General features: G+C 35.1%; 1 protein-coding gene across 17 annotated transcripts in view; it reads left to right on the forward strand.

Moving 5' to 3' along the window:
- The window catches only part of MAPK10 (mitogen-activated protein kinase 10), a 580,375-nt gene that overhangs the window by 491,238 nt on the left and 72,460 nt on the right, over positions 1-16,677 (forward strand). For all 17 annotated transcript variants that reach the window (XR_006201836.1, XR_006201835.1, XR_006201837.1 and 14 more), the window contains 2 exons: positions 4,566-4,748; positions 9,801-9,925. Coding sequence is in view for 3 of the 17 variants with exons in the window: in XM_042935997.1 (XP_042791931.1) it covers positions 4,566-4,748; positions 9,801-9,925 (308 nt within the window). In the remaining 14 variants the exon portion in view is untranslated. The remainder of the gene's footprint in view (positions 1-4,565; positions 4,749-9,800; positions 9,926-16,677) is intronic.

Consider the following 16,677-nt stretch of genomic DNA (forward strand, 5'->3'; position numbering starts at 1 on the left):
TTTTGAGGGCAAATTTTATGGTAGAGAAATAGAGTAATTATTGAATTAAACAGTCTATATTTTGAATCTTATATTGAATAGCTTTTGTACTCTTTATGAGCAGCACCCCATGGGTGATAGCAACATGTCGTTTTCATCCTTCCTTAGATGATGATGGGCAGAACCCCTCTCCCTCTGCTGGGAGACTGTGTATACCACTTGCTGTAATTTCCTATCATCTTTTCAAGACAGTGACATGAGGAAGAGGGATAAATGTCAGCATTTTTCTTTCACTGAAGTATTTCCAGGTGAATAACCCCTACATTTTCCATAGCAAATAGGTCTGGATTCATCTTTTGGTGAAATCGACCTTGTTTTAATTTGTGCATTAAAGTGAAATATGTTAGTACTGTATTCTTAAGTCTGGACTTAGTAATTTGTAAGAGACTTTTAGTACATTCTACACTAGTATTTCTCAAAATATAGTCCAAGGGCCATCTGGATTGCAATTACTATTGATATTTTTAAATAGCATGCTAGATCTGTGGACTCAGAATCTTGTAGATCAACATGGAAAGGGAAGGGATCTATATTTTATAAGTTCCCTATATTATAAAAATTCAAAGTTGGGAGCCACAGTTTTATATCATGACACCTAACAAATGACATGTATGTCTCCACTTCCTTATTGCACATTCATTGCAGACATTACTGATTGATTGCAGTATTCTTTCCTATAGGGGTAATATAAAGCCACACAATTGTCAACACAGTACCAAAGCTTGCAAGCTGGTTGGCTTGCAAGACAGAATAGCTTCTCCTGGAGCTTTTCTAAACAGACTGGTCTCTTGGGAAAAATTATCTTTAAAAATACAGTTACAAATTTGGAGACAAACACTGATATCCTTCAAATTTCAAAGAGATGTTAGAAATTTTTTTTTTTTCCACAAAATATTGACTATGAGGCAGAATAGACAGCAAGTCTAAATTCATGGAGGTGTCAACTCCGGAAACCATATTCATAATACCAGAAGGTAACCAAAGATGGGAAAAAACATAAAAAGAAGATACAGCTGTTTAAAAGGCATAGTAGAAATGAGGTCATTAAACAACTCTTTATGATTCCACTTAGTAGCTTCTGAAAGCTAAAATGTGCATAGAATAAATTATGTTCACAATTACGATCCAAAATACCCAGAGAAGGATAAAGCATTTTTTTGTACATTACGTTCAAGGCAGTTTGTGATAATGTTTTAGAAGCTTCCCAAACCAAGGAAGGTAAAGGAAAAGGAGACCTGAAATGTAAATTCTTAGCTAATTGATAAAATTTACTGGAATAATTTTCAATTTTGGGATTTCAGATACTTATCTTTACAATCCGTACTTACTTTGTTTTATTCATCCCTGTAGTATTATTTGTTGAAGGCATTAGTAATAGTCACTATTTGCACATTATCTTGTTATTTTACTCTATAAAATCAAACTTTTGGTAATATGACTATTTTTCATATAGTGAATTTAGAATTAGATAAGGAAATTGTCAAATAGTTCCTCATAGATGACATTTTTTTCACTTGTATTAAATGACTTTGATAATTATGTTAAGCATGATAATTTCTAAAATAGTAGATCAAAAATATAAAATATGTGTATTTATTGCTTTTTTGATAACTGCACAGGCAGGAATCTATAAATATTCAGATCCTAACTCAGTGTAAAAATGATGACTTTTGAGTGTTGTAAAATAAATAAATCCTTTCACAAAAATAATTTTGGCCTTCTTTAAAAAATATTTCTGATGTTTTTAACACGTAATCATAAACATCTAGTTAATATCTGATGTACTTTTAGAAATATGATCATTGTGGAAATCTGATAATTTAAAAATTCCTTTAAAATTCGTCACCTTGTTTTCTATTTAAAATATTAATAAAATTAATTATTTTATGTGTGAATATGTTGACCTGATAGACGAGGGATGCCTTTTCAGAGATATTTTTTTGAGCCTGTGACAAGCATACTATCAATTTTATGGTGAAATTAAAGCAATTTCTACCACATCAATTCCAAACTTGCTCCTTTCCTTACTTGAATTCTTGGAACAAGTACTGGACTTGGAGCCAGGAGATATGACTTCTAATCTTGGCTTTTATTTAGCTGATTATGATTATAAAGAAAAATCAGGTGGTTAACTAAGAGTAGTTGGACACAGTTGTTCATCTTGTGATCCTGTGAACATCGGGAAAGCAAGAACTTACTACTTAAATATAACTATTAGTGTTTATAAGAAGAACGAACTTGAAATGGAATGGTTAAAATAAAGGCATACACTTTTAAAGATGACTATACCACACATTTGCAGTTAGAATGTTCAACAGCACATTGTCAATAATATTCTTGTTTCCCTTCTTTTTGTAAACCATTACATCTAAGACCATAGCAAGTGTTTCATCTAAAAAACCAATCTAAGGTAGGAAGCACACTGAATGCTTCCATAGACTTTAATTATGATTTGTAAAAAGAAATATTTTGACAGTTCTTATTTAATAGCTTCCAGAATATTTGACTATCCTTAACATTTATTGTAAAAATACCATGGAATTTTATTGGGAATGCTACTTTACAAGCAATTAATTATTTTTTACTCTAGCCAAATGTAACTACAATATAATAATGTGTTGGGAGTATTTTTCCAACTTTGTTAAATGAGTCATTTATGGAAAATCTGACTGCTTCTTTGCCCTTATTTTTATTTCACATCAAGTCTTCAGAATTCTAAGGAGGTGTGACCAATGATTAAATGATGGCTTTGTAGGCCCATGATAGCCTAACTGTATTAAAGAGTAGACGTCTTTTAATAACTTACAGTGTAAACGTGGAGATTTATTTAATTTTAATTATTGGCATTTTCTATTTAAATATGTCTAAGTAGTTATAGCTTACCTATGTCCATAGTACTAACATAAGTTTTTGTCTAAGAGTAACTTTTTACTCTAACCTTTTGTAATCTTTTAGTTCCTTTATTTCTAATGAGTCTGACTTACTACTATATTCTCATGCACATAGTAACTGAGATGAACTTTTATTGAAACATGTTCTTATTTAATTGCTCTACTGTTTTATAAAGGAATATTCTTCGGTTTTTCCCAACCACATTTCATTTTTTTAATACTACATAATCATTTATTTTTTTATTTCAGTAATTGAGAGGATATGTAATAATTTAAATTTTATTCCTTAAGATTATATGAGAGAGAGAAGGGGATTAGCAAATTAGCTTGATATTATCTTTGTTTAATCTTTTATCTACTTTGCATTAAGTATTTGTTTTTGTTTAATGTAGTTAATTTTGTCTTTTGTTAGGAGTGCTGATCTTTTTCAGTCTAACTCTCCTGAAGAGCAAGGGGCAAAGTTTTTACAAATCTCAACAGAGTAATACTATAGTTAGATCCCTGACTTGTCACAAATTACATTTGCAGAAAATAATTAATTAACACTAAAGGACAGAGTTGTAGAAAAATAAACAATGTAAGAGAGAGCACTTCCTGTGTTATTGTATTTAAGAATAATTTCTAAGGCTTCTATCATTCATTGACACATGGCAAGGACATTTGTTTGAAATCAACTTCCAGTTGGTTCTTCAGAGTTTTCATGGGTGGTTAAGGCTCTGACATATCAAAGCTCTGACATGTCTTAAGGCTCTGATATATCAAATATTAATGACAGATGAAAAAGAAAATCTCAGTCAGTGAGTGTGTCTGTCAAAGATCCTTAATTTGGGGAATATTAGTTTTCATAGAGGGATAATATTTTCCTGAAAAATTCCCCATGTGTACTTTTGAAACACTTATACTTGGATGGAAATTTGTTAAGTTGAACATCCTGTATTTATGCTCATATCTCACTGAAAGCAATATTCAGGAATGCAGGGCACTACTATCAGAAGTAACAAAAATAGTTATGAAACTGCAACTACTTTGCTAAGTAGAATTTTTTTAACTCTTTGTTGAAGAATAATGAGTTCTTTTATGATAAAAAATTATACTGATCCCATATTTAATGCATTAGTAACATTAACAGATGATGAGATTTCCTCTTTTCTAGAGAAAAGAGGAAAAAAGTCTTAAAAGGAATTTAAAACAATGTAAATGCATCTTATAAAGTATTTATGTATTTCTCATTTTTAGGAAATAAGTTATTGAGGTATTTTCACATCAAAAATATTTTTGTCGCGTTTTTCTCATTTAAATCACGTGGTTATATAGAAGTTTATCTCAATATAAGAAATTCTTCTGTTTTTTAAATACCTTTTAATATTTACAACTCAAAGACTGTTTCATGATATCCTATTTTGTTAAGTAGTGCTAATTCCCCAAAAGTGTATATATGCCACAAGTGAATTTAAAATTCCAAGAGGGTTCATTGTCTGACAATTCTGGTTTGAGATTTTTGTCCTTTTTTGCTTATTAAAACTCCAGTCATGTTGATGATTACTCAGGAGTTTGAGAAGCAGTTAGTCTCCCAACTAGTGAAAGGCAAGACCTAGTAGGTCTGCTTCTTTTTGCCCTTAACTGTTCAATTCTCAGATATTGACCAGTGGAACAAGGTGATTGAGCAATTAGGAACGCCATGCCCAGAATTCATGAAGAAATTGCAACCCACAGTAAGAAACTATGTGGAGAATCGGCCCAAGTATGCAGGACTCACCTTCCCCAAGCTCTTTCCAGATTCCCTCTTCCCAGCGGACTCCGAGCACAATAAACTCAAAGGTATGTCCACCAGGGACAATTTCAGAACCACCGTGTGGGTGATGGTCTAAAGAAGCAAATGATAGAGACGCCTCTCTTTAACTACCTCAATTTAAGGAGTATTTATTTATTTAAGCTTGTTTATTTATTTTGAGAGAGTGCGTGCGTGCGCGTGAGAGAAAACAAGTGGGGGAGGGGCAGAGAGAGAGAGAGAGAGAGAGAGAGAGAGTCTCAAGCAGGCTCTGTGTGGTCAGCATGGAGACTGACATAGGGCTGGTACTCATGAATGGTGAGATCATGACCTAAGCAGAAATCAAGAGTCTGTTGCTTAACCAACTGAGCCAGGTGCCCCATAAATTTAAAGAGTATTTTTAGAAGACCTTTTTTTAAAAAAAATTAATTAAAAGAAAAAAAATATTATTAAGGGCATGTGGCCAAGGATTTTAGAATTGTGTAGATATTCAGAGGGTAAGATAGTTATAAAGGATGTGACAGTGGTATGGGTTAATTATGTCATGAGGCTTATTTAAAATCTTAAAATTCTTTTGCAGTGTAACTCTAAAAGACCAAAGTGATATACATTGAAATCATTGTTCTAATTCTTTTTATTACCTGGAGAACACTTTCAACACAAGTTTTTAGTTATAAAATCTTGGAGATGCAGGTGTTTGCATTTTCTTTTATTTATATTTTATGGAATATTTAACCACCATTTTTTCCATTTTAGAGTGACAAATGAGATTTTACCTATTCATTTTATATTCAATATAAATGCTTTCATTAATAAGTAATTCTTTCTACTACAATGTCTACAGTTATGAACTTCAATAGCAAATCTTAGTTTCTTCACCCACAAAACTTGAATAATGATGCCTTAGTCATAGGATTAGAGATAAGGGATAAATTTGCCAATGTGTAAAATAGATTATAAATAATATTCTACTTCTTGTTTTAATTTAGAACGTTTTAGAGAACCTCATTTTTGAAACAAATTTTATGTTTTTCCTGTCTGAACTCAAATGCTGCCCCTGAATATCTGTGTGAACCTGGACAAGTTATCTAATCTATCTATACCTCCTTTAACAAATGAAAGTAGAAGGTATCTACCTTAGGATCATTGGGAGGATTAACTGACTAAATATTTTGTCAAGCACTTAGCACAATGCCTGGCTCACGGTAAATACTCAATTGTCAGACATAAAAAAAATGTAATACTTATTTTTTAAAATGTAACTGTATTTATCAAAAAACAAAAAGAATCCCTGCTTTTGAAATTTTAACCCCAAATGTTGGGTGGGTAATTAATTAACTACAGACTTAACTTACAGACATAGTTTATAGCTAATACAGACTTGAATGAGACAGAGAAACTAAAATGTGATGCTACTATTTTCCAGAATCTTATCATCCCCAGACTTTCATCTCCTGGGTTTTAAGTGTGCAGCATTGCTCCTGTGTTTGTGACAGTTTTATTGCACAGTTGGGTTTCTTCCTTTAGTTGACTCTACAGTCTCTGAATGACAACAGACTAAATTCTTGCTAAATGTGCTGCTTTTAAGATCAGCACCTGCCTATACACAGAATGAAGAAGAGCTAATACTCCAAATAGAGATTTGAAGAATTTATGTGTTTATGATGCTAATTGACCTGTCAGGCAAAAGTAATCCCTTTATATGAAGACATTTGTGTGTAAAAATGTGGAGATGATAAAAACCCTGATGAAATTATTTGAGATAATGACAGCACTTGTAGGAAAACAATTAAATAAAATGTTATGCTTCATAATGTAATTCCAACTTTCTTGAGTTTATGTTTTGCCTTTTTTTTTTTTAATGTTTATGTATTCTTAACAGAGAGAAAGACAGAGCATGAACAGGGGAGGGGCAGAGAGAGAGAGAGGGAGCCACAGAATTTGAAGCAGGCTCCAGGCTCTGAGCTGTCAGCACAGAGCCCAACGCAGGGCTCTAACCCCCAAGCTGTGAGATCATGACCTGAGACAAAGTCGGACGCTCAACCAACTGAGCCACCCAGGCACCACTACGTTTTGGCTTTTTTAAAAAAATTTTTTTTTAACATTTATTTATTTTTGAGACAGAGAGAGAGCATGAACAGGGGAGGGTCAGAGAAAGAGGGAGACACAGAATCTGAAACAGGCTCCAGGCTCTGAGCTGTCAGCACAGAGCCCGACGCGGGGCTCGAACCCACGGACCGCGAGATCATGACCTGAGCCGAAGTCGGATGCTCAACCGACTGAGCCACCCAGGTGCCCCTGTTTTGGCTTTTTAATTCAATCTCTATGATTATATTATTTTTTCCGAAGATACACTAGTTTATGTATTTATAATTATTTAATGATAATTTTCATATAAAATTAGTAAATTATAAAGAACTGTAAAAATAATCAGAAGGAAGAATTTACTATTGTTAAAAAAGAACATGGGATGTTTACTTGCAAGTAAAAGAGTGAAAAATGAGGAATTGAAGCCTCTTCCTCCTCATTTTGTTCCCTACAAATAGTATTAATCATTGTTTCTTAGTGAGATGTTTTGGTATTCCTGTAGTTCATGCCCCTATTGATGAGGAGTCCATTCCAACCTCCACCCTTTCTAAAAGCAGAAACATGGATGGGTTTGATGGGAGAATCTGTAGGAGGTGGATGTGTGCGTCTCAATACAAAATCAGTTACAAATCAAAGGGATCTTTGAATCAATAAAATAAATAAATATAGCCCTTGTTATGCCCAGAATTCGTGATCCCCAAAGACCACTAGGGAGCCGAGTCCGATGCAAAAGCAAAAGAACCTTTATTCGAGCTAGCTCGAGCTCAATCCCCTACCTGCACCGACCCAGCGGTGAGATACCAGGGGGAGAGAGCGAGTTTCAAAAGCACAAAGGTTTTATAGGGGTCTAGGGGCAGTTGGTGAGGTAATGGCTGTGGCCTCAGCCGATTGGCTGGGGAAGGGTCGTGGCCTTGGCCGATTGGCTGGGGAAGGGTCGGAGTCCTGTTACACAGGTCGCTGGGCGTGTTTTGATCAGGAAGTTTGAACGGGTGAGCGGGAGGTTACTCAAGGGGAGGAGGCGCGGTCTGAGGTTTCTGTGATTTTCCCGGAAAAGGGGTCATGTCGGGGACATAGTCACTCAAGGTGGAGAACACAGAACAAGATGGAGTTGGCTGGCGTAGGCCCGCCCTTTCAGCCCTGTTGGGCCATTAGGGGTCCATGGAACAAAAGGAATATTTTCATCATAAAATTTTCAAATCAGCTTGGAACTGTATTTTCTGTAAAATTTTATGTTTTTAGAGATTGAAAACTGTCTTTTTACCATTGGTATTAAATAAATAACTTACTGATTATCACTTTATTTATTTATTTATCTATCTATTTATTTATTTATGCATCTCTGGCACCTCCCACTGTACCTACAATAGAATAGATATTTAGTTTCTTTTTTTTTTTTTTTAAAGAATGTTTATTTATTTATTTATTTTGAGATAGAGAGCACACACGAGTGAGAGAGCTCTGTACATGTGAGTAGGCAAGAGGCAGAGAGACAGGGAGAAAGAGAAAATCCTAAGCAGGCTCTATTTTGTTGGAGCAGAGCCCAATGTGTGGCTTGATCTCATGAATGGTGAAATCATGACCTGAGCCAAAATCAAGAGTCGATGCTTAACTGACTGAACCACCCAGGAGTCCCAACATTTAGTATTTTATAAACTAAACTGTATCATCTACATCAATTTGGTTACAGAGACTACCCGATTCTTTCTTTCAAATCTGTCCTTTCCTTGGGGTGCGTGGTTGGCTCAGTCGATTAAGCAGTCGACTTCGGTTCATGTCATGATCTCACGGTTCTCGAGTTTGAGCCCCACCTCCAATTCTGTGCTGACAGCTCAGGGCCTGGAGCCTGCTTCAGATTCTATGTCTCTCTCTCTGCCTCTGCCCCACTCACACTCTGTCTCTCTCTCACAACAATAAATAAACATTAAAAATAATTTTTTTAATTAAAAAAAATCTGTCCTCTCCTCTATTCTTGGAGCTTCTGTTCCTGTTAGAGCCCTCATCTCCTCTCCCATCCTCAAAAAAGCCACCCCTGACCTTCTTGCCCCCACCAGACACTGCTTTATGCTTTTTTCCGTTTCAGAAAAACTTTTAAAATGAGCACCTACATCCACTTTATCTGCTTCTTTTTTTAAAAACTGTGTTCTTTTGCATTTGTTTTTAATTATGTGAGCAATATCTGTATATATTCTTCCCTCCTCAGAGGTAACTACTATTTTCAGCTTGTGATTATTTTTGCAGACATTTTCTACGCATTTATATATATTAATAGGGAGAGAGAGAAATATTTGTTGTTTTATTGTGAAGGGGCAGATTTGCGGAAATGGCATCATGATTTATGGATCATTCTGCAACTTCGTTTTGTTACTTAGCACGTCCATGTGGGTACATTCTCTTAAACTGCCTCATTCTCTTAAACTGCCAGCTACAATTCCATGGTACCTTTGTACCGTAGCTCAGTTTTTTATTCTATAGATGGAAATTTAGACTGTTTAAAAAAAAATTTCTTTCATAACCAGTGCTGCAGTGAACATCCTTTCTGTAGTTTTTTAAGGAACTTGTACAATTGTTTCCCTAGGCTATAATACTCTGGTTTCTCTTCAGATCAAATAAATCTTTCACCTTTTTTCTTTTTCTTTTTTAATGAACATGTACAATTGTTTCTCTAGGCTGTATACCTAAAAGTGGAACTGCTAGATCATAAGGTATTCACATTTAAAATTTTAATGGATGGTCCAAATTTGCACTAAAAATATGTATCAATTTACATTCCCACCAACATGAACCAAATTACTTGGTGTTAGTAGATACAATGCCATCTTTAATTTTTTCAAATCTGATGCATAAAAAATATTTCATTGTTTCATTTTGCATTTCCCTAATCACTTGGTGAATTTGCCTGGTGTTTGGAAGGGAGGTGCTAGTTTATCTTTATTTTCTTCATTTCCTCTCCCTCCCATAAATTTTCCTGCCAAAATCGAAATGTTACTAATTGTTTCTCTCACTCATCGTTTCAGCCAGCCAAGCCAGGGACTTATTGTCAAAGATGCTAGTGATTGATCCAGCAAAAAGGATATCTGTGGATGACGCCTTACAACACCCTTACATCAATGTCTGGTACGACCCTGCCGAAGTGGAGGCGGTAAGGCATAGACTGACTTACTTTCCTTCCATAAACGCACCAGAGAAACTGGTGTTCAGTGGTGAAAATGGAAAGAATTAGAACCCAAGAGCGCACACAAAGCACCTTCATAAAATTCCTGTCACAAACTTATTACCTTCCCCTCTAGAAGTTCTCTTCTACCTATATTTTATATGCTTTTCTTTTTCCAGGATTTTCTGTGAGAGATAATGATTTAGTCCAAAAAGCCCTAGCTGTCCATGAAACGTATCCATTTGTTTTTGTTACATTGTTAACACCTCCAGGGCCCCCTTTTTAATGTTGAATTATCAGCCTGTCCTGATACAAACTAAGTAGCAGAAATCATTACAGAGAGTATGTGGCCTTGCCTGTCTTTCCTTGATAAGATGCCTGCCATTAGTCAAGAGTGGCGCTACAAACATTTCACAGGTAGAGCTTTTCCCGGGCCATTGGTGACTTAGTGAAACCTTACATGGATTAGATAAGAAAAATTAGGTAGTCCAATGCAGAATATTTCAGGTTGACTCTAAATCGACCACCAGAGTAAGTTATACATATGTATTATAAATCTGGACATACTTTAAGAATCTTCTCAGAAGCGTAATTTTTTTTTTTTTTTTTTTTTTTTTTTTTTTTTACTATTTTCAACCATTCAGTGTCTTCTCTTCTCTCCAAACCATTTCTTATGTCTTAGCCTTTCTCCTTTTCTGTGTGGAGCCAAGGCAAAGGGTTATTGTTGTTGCCCATGTGTGTTGTATAGGCTTCTTGATGGGAATGTCCTTTTGTCCCTCTTTTAAATGTTACTGTCAGCAATGTTATCTTCTCCCAAAAGCATCAAACTCTCCTCGAATTCTTAGAATACCCCTGCTAAATGTTAACCTCATTTTACATAATAACTTCAAATTACTTTGTTTGAATTGGTTTTTAATATTCTTTGAAATACTCTTTTTGTTTCTTTTCTCGTGTCTTTCTCTCTCAGTCTTCTTGCTTAAGCATAGTTTTGCTTTGTTTAAGCTTCCTTTTGTTTCATTGTGCGCCTGCCCATGGCACGAGATGCTAGATTCAAACTGACATAATTCTTATCCCTTCACCCTTCACTGGAGACGTGAGATCCAACAGATGGGAGTGAGGATTAGGTAGAATTAAACATTATAGACATAATATTAAAAAAAAACTACTTTTCATAGTAACCCAATCCTTAAGCATTCAAAAATTTTGGAGAAAACACTTCAGTGATAGTCTCTCAAGTGTGGAAATGGTGTTGACAGCCCTTGATGACATTTTCTTAAGATCTGCTCTCTTTAAGCAGTTTTACAATGAGGTTGAAATTTCAATTTGCTTAGAATTAATTTTTAGTCACTTGATTTGATTCTTACAAAATAAAATCATCATATTTTTATAGGTAAAAAATGGAATCATTTTTAGTCTCTCACTTTTGGGAAATACTTTCAAAGAAGTTCTTGGGGGTAGAATGAGGCCATGAAATAAGACAAAGTATGATTTATATGTATGTGAAAAGTAAGCATAGAATTTTTCTTTGATGATTTTCAAGAAAATACTCTAGGTTATGTTGATAAAAATTTTAGACAAACGTAAATTATTTGAAATTGCTGTTCCTCATTTATTTTGATCATTCAAATCAGGTGGCATATTTATTTTTCTCTCCATCTAATATAATGTGTGTAATCTGTTTTTAATGAATTGTGGCCCAGAGTTTAATTGGAGTCATAAAGTCTGCATTTGTAATTCACTTGTAATTATGTTGCCTATAAAAGGGACAGTTGTTTAGAATCTATAACAACATATTAATGAATAGCATCAGTGAGTTTTTAAATGTATTTTAACTTTTAATGAAGAATTTCTTTGAAGGATAAAAAGATAAAACTTAGGACACTAAAATGGCTAGAACATTTTTCTCACTCATTTCAATATTGTCATCCTGGGTAATGGATAGTAACAACACAAGACATGAATTTTAGGGGAAGGATTTGATAGAGCCTGAAGGTTTAGGAAAAAGGATCAGTTAATGCACAGAAGAACAAGCAAGTATTTAACATCTAGATTGGGATCATTGGTTATAGAGGGTAAATATGTTTTATATCTAGACATGTTGCAGTGAATACGTTAGAATCCTGACCATAGGGCAAGGATAATTATTACTCTATAGGGGCACCTGGGTGGCTCAGTATGTTGAGTGTCTGACTTCAGCTCAGGTGATGATCTCAAAGTTTGTGAGTTTGAGCCCCACATCAGGCTCTGTGCTGACAGCTCAGAGCCTGGAGCCTGCTTTGGATTCTGTGTCTCCCTCTCTCTCTGCACCCCCGCCCCCCCACTCATGCTCTGTCTCTGTCTCTCAAAAAAATAAACACTAAAAATAATTAATTTATTACTCTATAAAATGTATTATAGAAGTCACAACCATGAAGATCAGCCAACTAGGAAGAGACAGATCTTACAGATGCTAGAAGCAGTAGTCAACTATACTTTCTGCAATATGGTTAGAATTAGTGCCTTTATTATTGCATGTTAATATACATTTAAAGTAAAATGACCTTTCTTTATGGATGCATGGCAAAGCTATTACGGAGTGATATATTTTCTGCCAAGACTGACAAGACTGTTTTACAAAGTAAACTCTGGTGAGTTCTATATTCCAAACAAGGGGAAGTATCAAATAATTAGAATTTCTATGATTAGAAGTTATCTAGGATCTCCAGGTTCAAGCAGCTTTCAAGTAACTCACGTGATGTTATAGAGGGAAGGAAATACAAAGACAAGAGGAAGTAAAAATATGTTTCATTGAAAGAAAATAGAGGCAAGTGGAGAGGGATAAAGGAGAAACTGCAAGAGAATGTGATGTCTTCAGGAAAAGTAGAAAGGAGAGGAGAGAAATGCTACGTGTACTTATGTATTAATCCTACTATACCTATCTTATCACATTTCCCAAAGTGCCAAAGTACTAAAATGAAAAGAGAAGAGCTTATGAATGCTGTCATAACTCTAAGAGAGAAAATTGTTCATGCAACCATGAAGTTGAAAATTTAAAAATTGAATGTCAAGGTTAATAGTGATCTGTGTAATAGTGCACACAGAGTTTTGAAGTTACAACTGCTCAAATTATTAGCAAGTTATTATTCAAATACTGTTCAGAACAATAAGAGAATGTGCCCCAAACAGAGTGCAAAAGCCACATTTCATGTCAGTGCTTTTTCATGAAACAGCTGAAAGGCATTCGAACTCTGTTTCAGCTTTCATCAAGAGGGCAAAAACATACACAAGTGCAATTTATTCAGTTGTAGGCATCGTCCACAGGTAGGAAAGATGGGACAAGTTTAAATTTCTGTTCTCCCACTTACTAGCTGGCCTTGGTAAAGTTTCTTAACCTTTCTGCAACTCAGTTTTCTTAACTAAAAAAAGAGAACATTCATAATGCATAGTGTTCCTCTGATAATTTAAAGAGTTAATGTACATAAAGTGCTTAGTACAGTACTGCAGCCAGTGAGGATCATATAAATAATAATAATAATAATTATTATTATTATTATTACTATTATGACTTTTACATGCAAACCTCAACTACTTTTGAGATTTGGGAAGATACATATATTTAGTAAAAAAGACCATTTGGTCAAGGAATTGCAGAAATATTCTACAACATTTAAAACATTAATCCCTGGAAATTATATAGCTCCTACAAAATTTTAAAAACTTGGTCCTTTTTTTGTTGTTGTTGTTGATATATGCTCACTTCTACCTTGTCAAGTATAAGAATTTGGTGCCATTTATTCAAGCCAAAATAAAGGCATCTTATATTCGTAAATCCTCATTGTAACTGTCTTTATGAAACTAAAGGATATTCAAGACTTTTTCCCCAAAGAGTCACTTTAAATATCTCCTCTGTGCTCTGTTAGAGGGAAATACAGAAACAGTGAAGATCATTGCCTTGTTTCTACCAGATTCTTGAGTTTAAGGTTTCTGTCAGAGAAGAGGGTGGCTTTCACTTTGCAACCTCTAGGAGTAGGGGTATAGACATATTTTCGGGGCATTAGCATGAACTGCAAGCTAAGGAAGAGTTGATTAACTACGTTTTGGGGCATATAAAAAGGGAATTTAAGAAGAATATGGGATGTGACCTTTTGGTAAGCACGGTGTTATTTTTCTCAGAAACTCTAGAGCACTCGAAGAAAGGCTTCTATGGTTGTTCTGCATTGTTAGGGGTGGGGAGGGAGAATGGAACAGGAGAGGGAGGAGAGGAAGAGGTGAGGTGTTCAGCTACCCAACCAAAGGCATCAAAACTCAAAGTAATCCTCAAAAGATAGTAAATAAAAATGTAGGGAGTCAGAGAAGGACATTTTTTTTTATTTGTCAATTCATGACCAAAAAAGGAAGGATCAGAACCTGACACTAGAACCATCATCTAAGGTGGGACAGGTACTGGGGACCAGGCTCATGGCCCACAGTGATCAGCCAAATACAACTGTTATGTTGAAGGCTTTGTCTCAGAGAGTCCCTGATACAGTCCTAAATAGTCAAAACATTATTCTGGGAATCTAGACAGAGAGGCAAGCTGAACCAGTCAGCCAGCTTGTATCTAGGAATTCTTCTCTCTAGTGGGCAAGCCCTGGGTACTTGAGAGGCCAGCAAAGTGGTGGCAGACAACACAAGACCTTCTGTATGGTAGCCGAGTCAAAGTAACAGGAGGGAATGCTAGAACAGAGGTGTGGAATGTGGAGCTAGGGCTGAGGAGGAGACTTAGGAGAGAGGTTGGAAATGTTTTAATTGAGAATATAAATACACATGCCATCCTTTTAGCGACCAAAGTAAATGTGTGACTAACCCAACCGGTTTGGGTAGAATGTGATTAGGGAAGCAAGGCAGTGCTGAGCTGATTCATTATTTCTTACCTAATTCAAGATTAATTTGGGAATTGGGACAGGCTGGGTGGGAATTTAATCTACCTATACAGATTCTGAGTTACATCCTGGTCTTCAGATTCCCAGTGAGAATATAACCCCGGAAACTGAGTAACACATGTATTAGCACTGAAGTTCAATTAAAATAAACCACTTAGAAAATGTAAGCCCAGAATAGTCAGTAATGTTACACATTACTGTTTGTAACATAAGGTAATTAATAGAGTCTTAAATGTTTTATTGATATTATTATTTACTATTTCATTCTTTTAAGGACTAGGTTCTTTTTTGCCGAAAGTAAAAGGATTTATAGGAACAAGCTAACCTGACTGTATTAAGCTCTTTTATTGCAAAGCCATCATAGATTTCATGCTCTTTGAGGAGAGTTACTATCTAACATTGTTTTAACCATCTCCTTGTATGCCATTGTATCTTATTGGTCATTACCAAAGAGAGCATATGAAAAGGATCACCAACCATACAGGAAATATGCATTATTTTCCATTTTCTTGTGACATAGATATATAAATTTTCTTTTCTTTATTTTTGAGTTCCATTCCCTTTTTTAAAAATTGAAGTATAGTTGACACACAGTGTTACATTAATTTCAATTGTACAACATAGCGACTCAATGAGTCTATATGCTATGCTCTGCTCATCACAAGTGCAGCTACCACCTGTCACCGTACAACACTATTACGATACCATTGATTATATTCCCTGTGCTGTACTTTCAACATTATGACCTTCATCATTATGATAACTGGAGGCCTGTATCTCCCACTCTTCTTCATTCATTTTGCCCATCTTCCCACCCCCTTCCCTCTGGCAACCATCAGTTTGTTCCTTGTATTTATGAGTCCGCTTCTGCTTTTTGTTTGTTTATTCATTTGTTTTGTTTTTTAGATTCCACATATAAGTGAAATCATATGATACTTCTCTTTTTCTGTCTGACTTATTTCACTTCGCATGGTAACCCCTAGGTCCATCCATGCTGTCTCAAATGGCACTATCTCATTATTTTCTTATGGTTGTGTAATATTCCAGTGTGTGTGTGTGTGTGTGTGTGTGTGTGTGTGTGTGTGTTTGTGTGCGTGCATACACACACACCACATCTTTCTTATCCATTTTTCTATTGGTGGGTACTTGGGTTGCTTCCGTATCTTGGCTATATTGCAATAAACATAAGCGTTTATATATCTTTTGGAATTAGTGTTTTCAGTTTCTTTGGGCAAATGCCCAGTAGTGGAATTACTGGATCACATAGTATTTCTATTTTTAATTTTGGGGGGAACCTTTTCTGTTCTGTTCTGTTCTGTTCCACTGTTTTCTACAGTGGCTGCACCAATTTACATTCCTACCAACAGTGCACAAGGGTTTCTGTTTCTCCATGTCCTTGCCGACCCTCATTATTTCTTTTTGATTCTAACCATTCTGACAGGTGTGAGGTGATATCTCATTGTGGTTTTGATTTGCATTTCCCTGATAATTAGTGATTTTGAGCCTCTTTTCATGTGTCTATTGGCCTATATTTCTTCTTTAAAAATATCTATTCAGGTCCTTTGCCCATTTTTTAATTGGATTATTTGTTTTGTTTTTGTTTTTGATGTTGAAATTGGTTGAGTTGTATAAGTTCTGTATATATTTTGGATATTAAGCCCTTATCAGATATATCATTTGCAAATAGATATGTGAATGTTAATGTTGCATATGCCTAGAAATATTTGCAAGGTAAATCTTTATTGTTGTTGTTGTTCAAGGTAAAGCTTAAATGAGAGCTTAGAGATCATTGTAGAGTGGCTGTTCAGCAAATATCAACATTTAGAGAATCAGCTCTCT

Source organism: Panthera leo, chromosome B1, assembly GCF_018350215.1.
Source record: "Panthera leo isolate Ple1 chromosome B1, P.leo_Ple1_pat1.1, whole genome shotgun sequence".
NCBI classification, from domain to species: Eukaryota; Metazoa; Chordata; class Mammalia; order Carnivora; family Felidae; genus Panthera; species Panthera leo.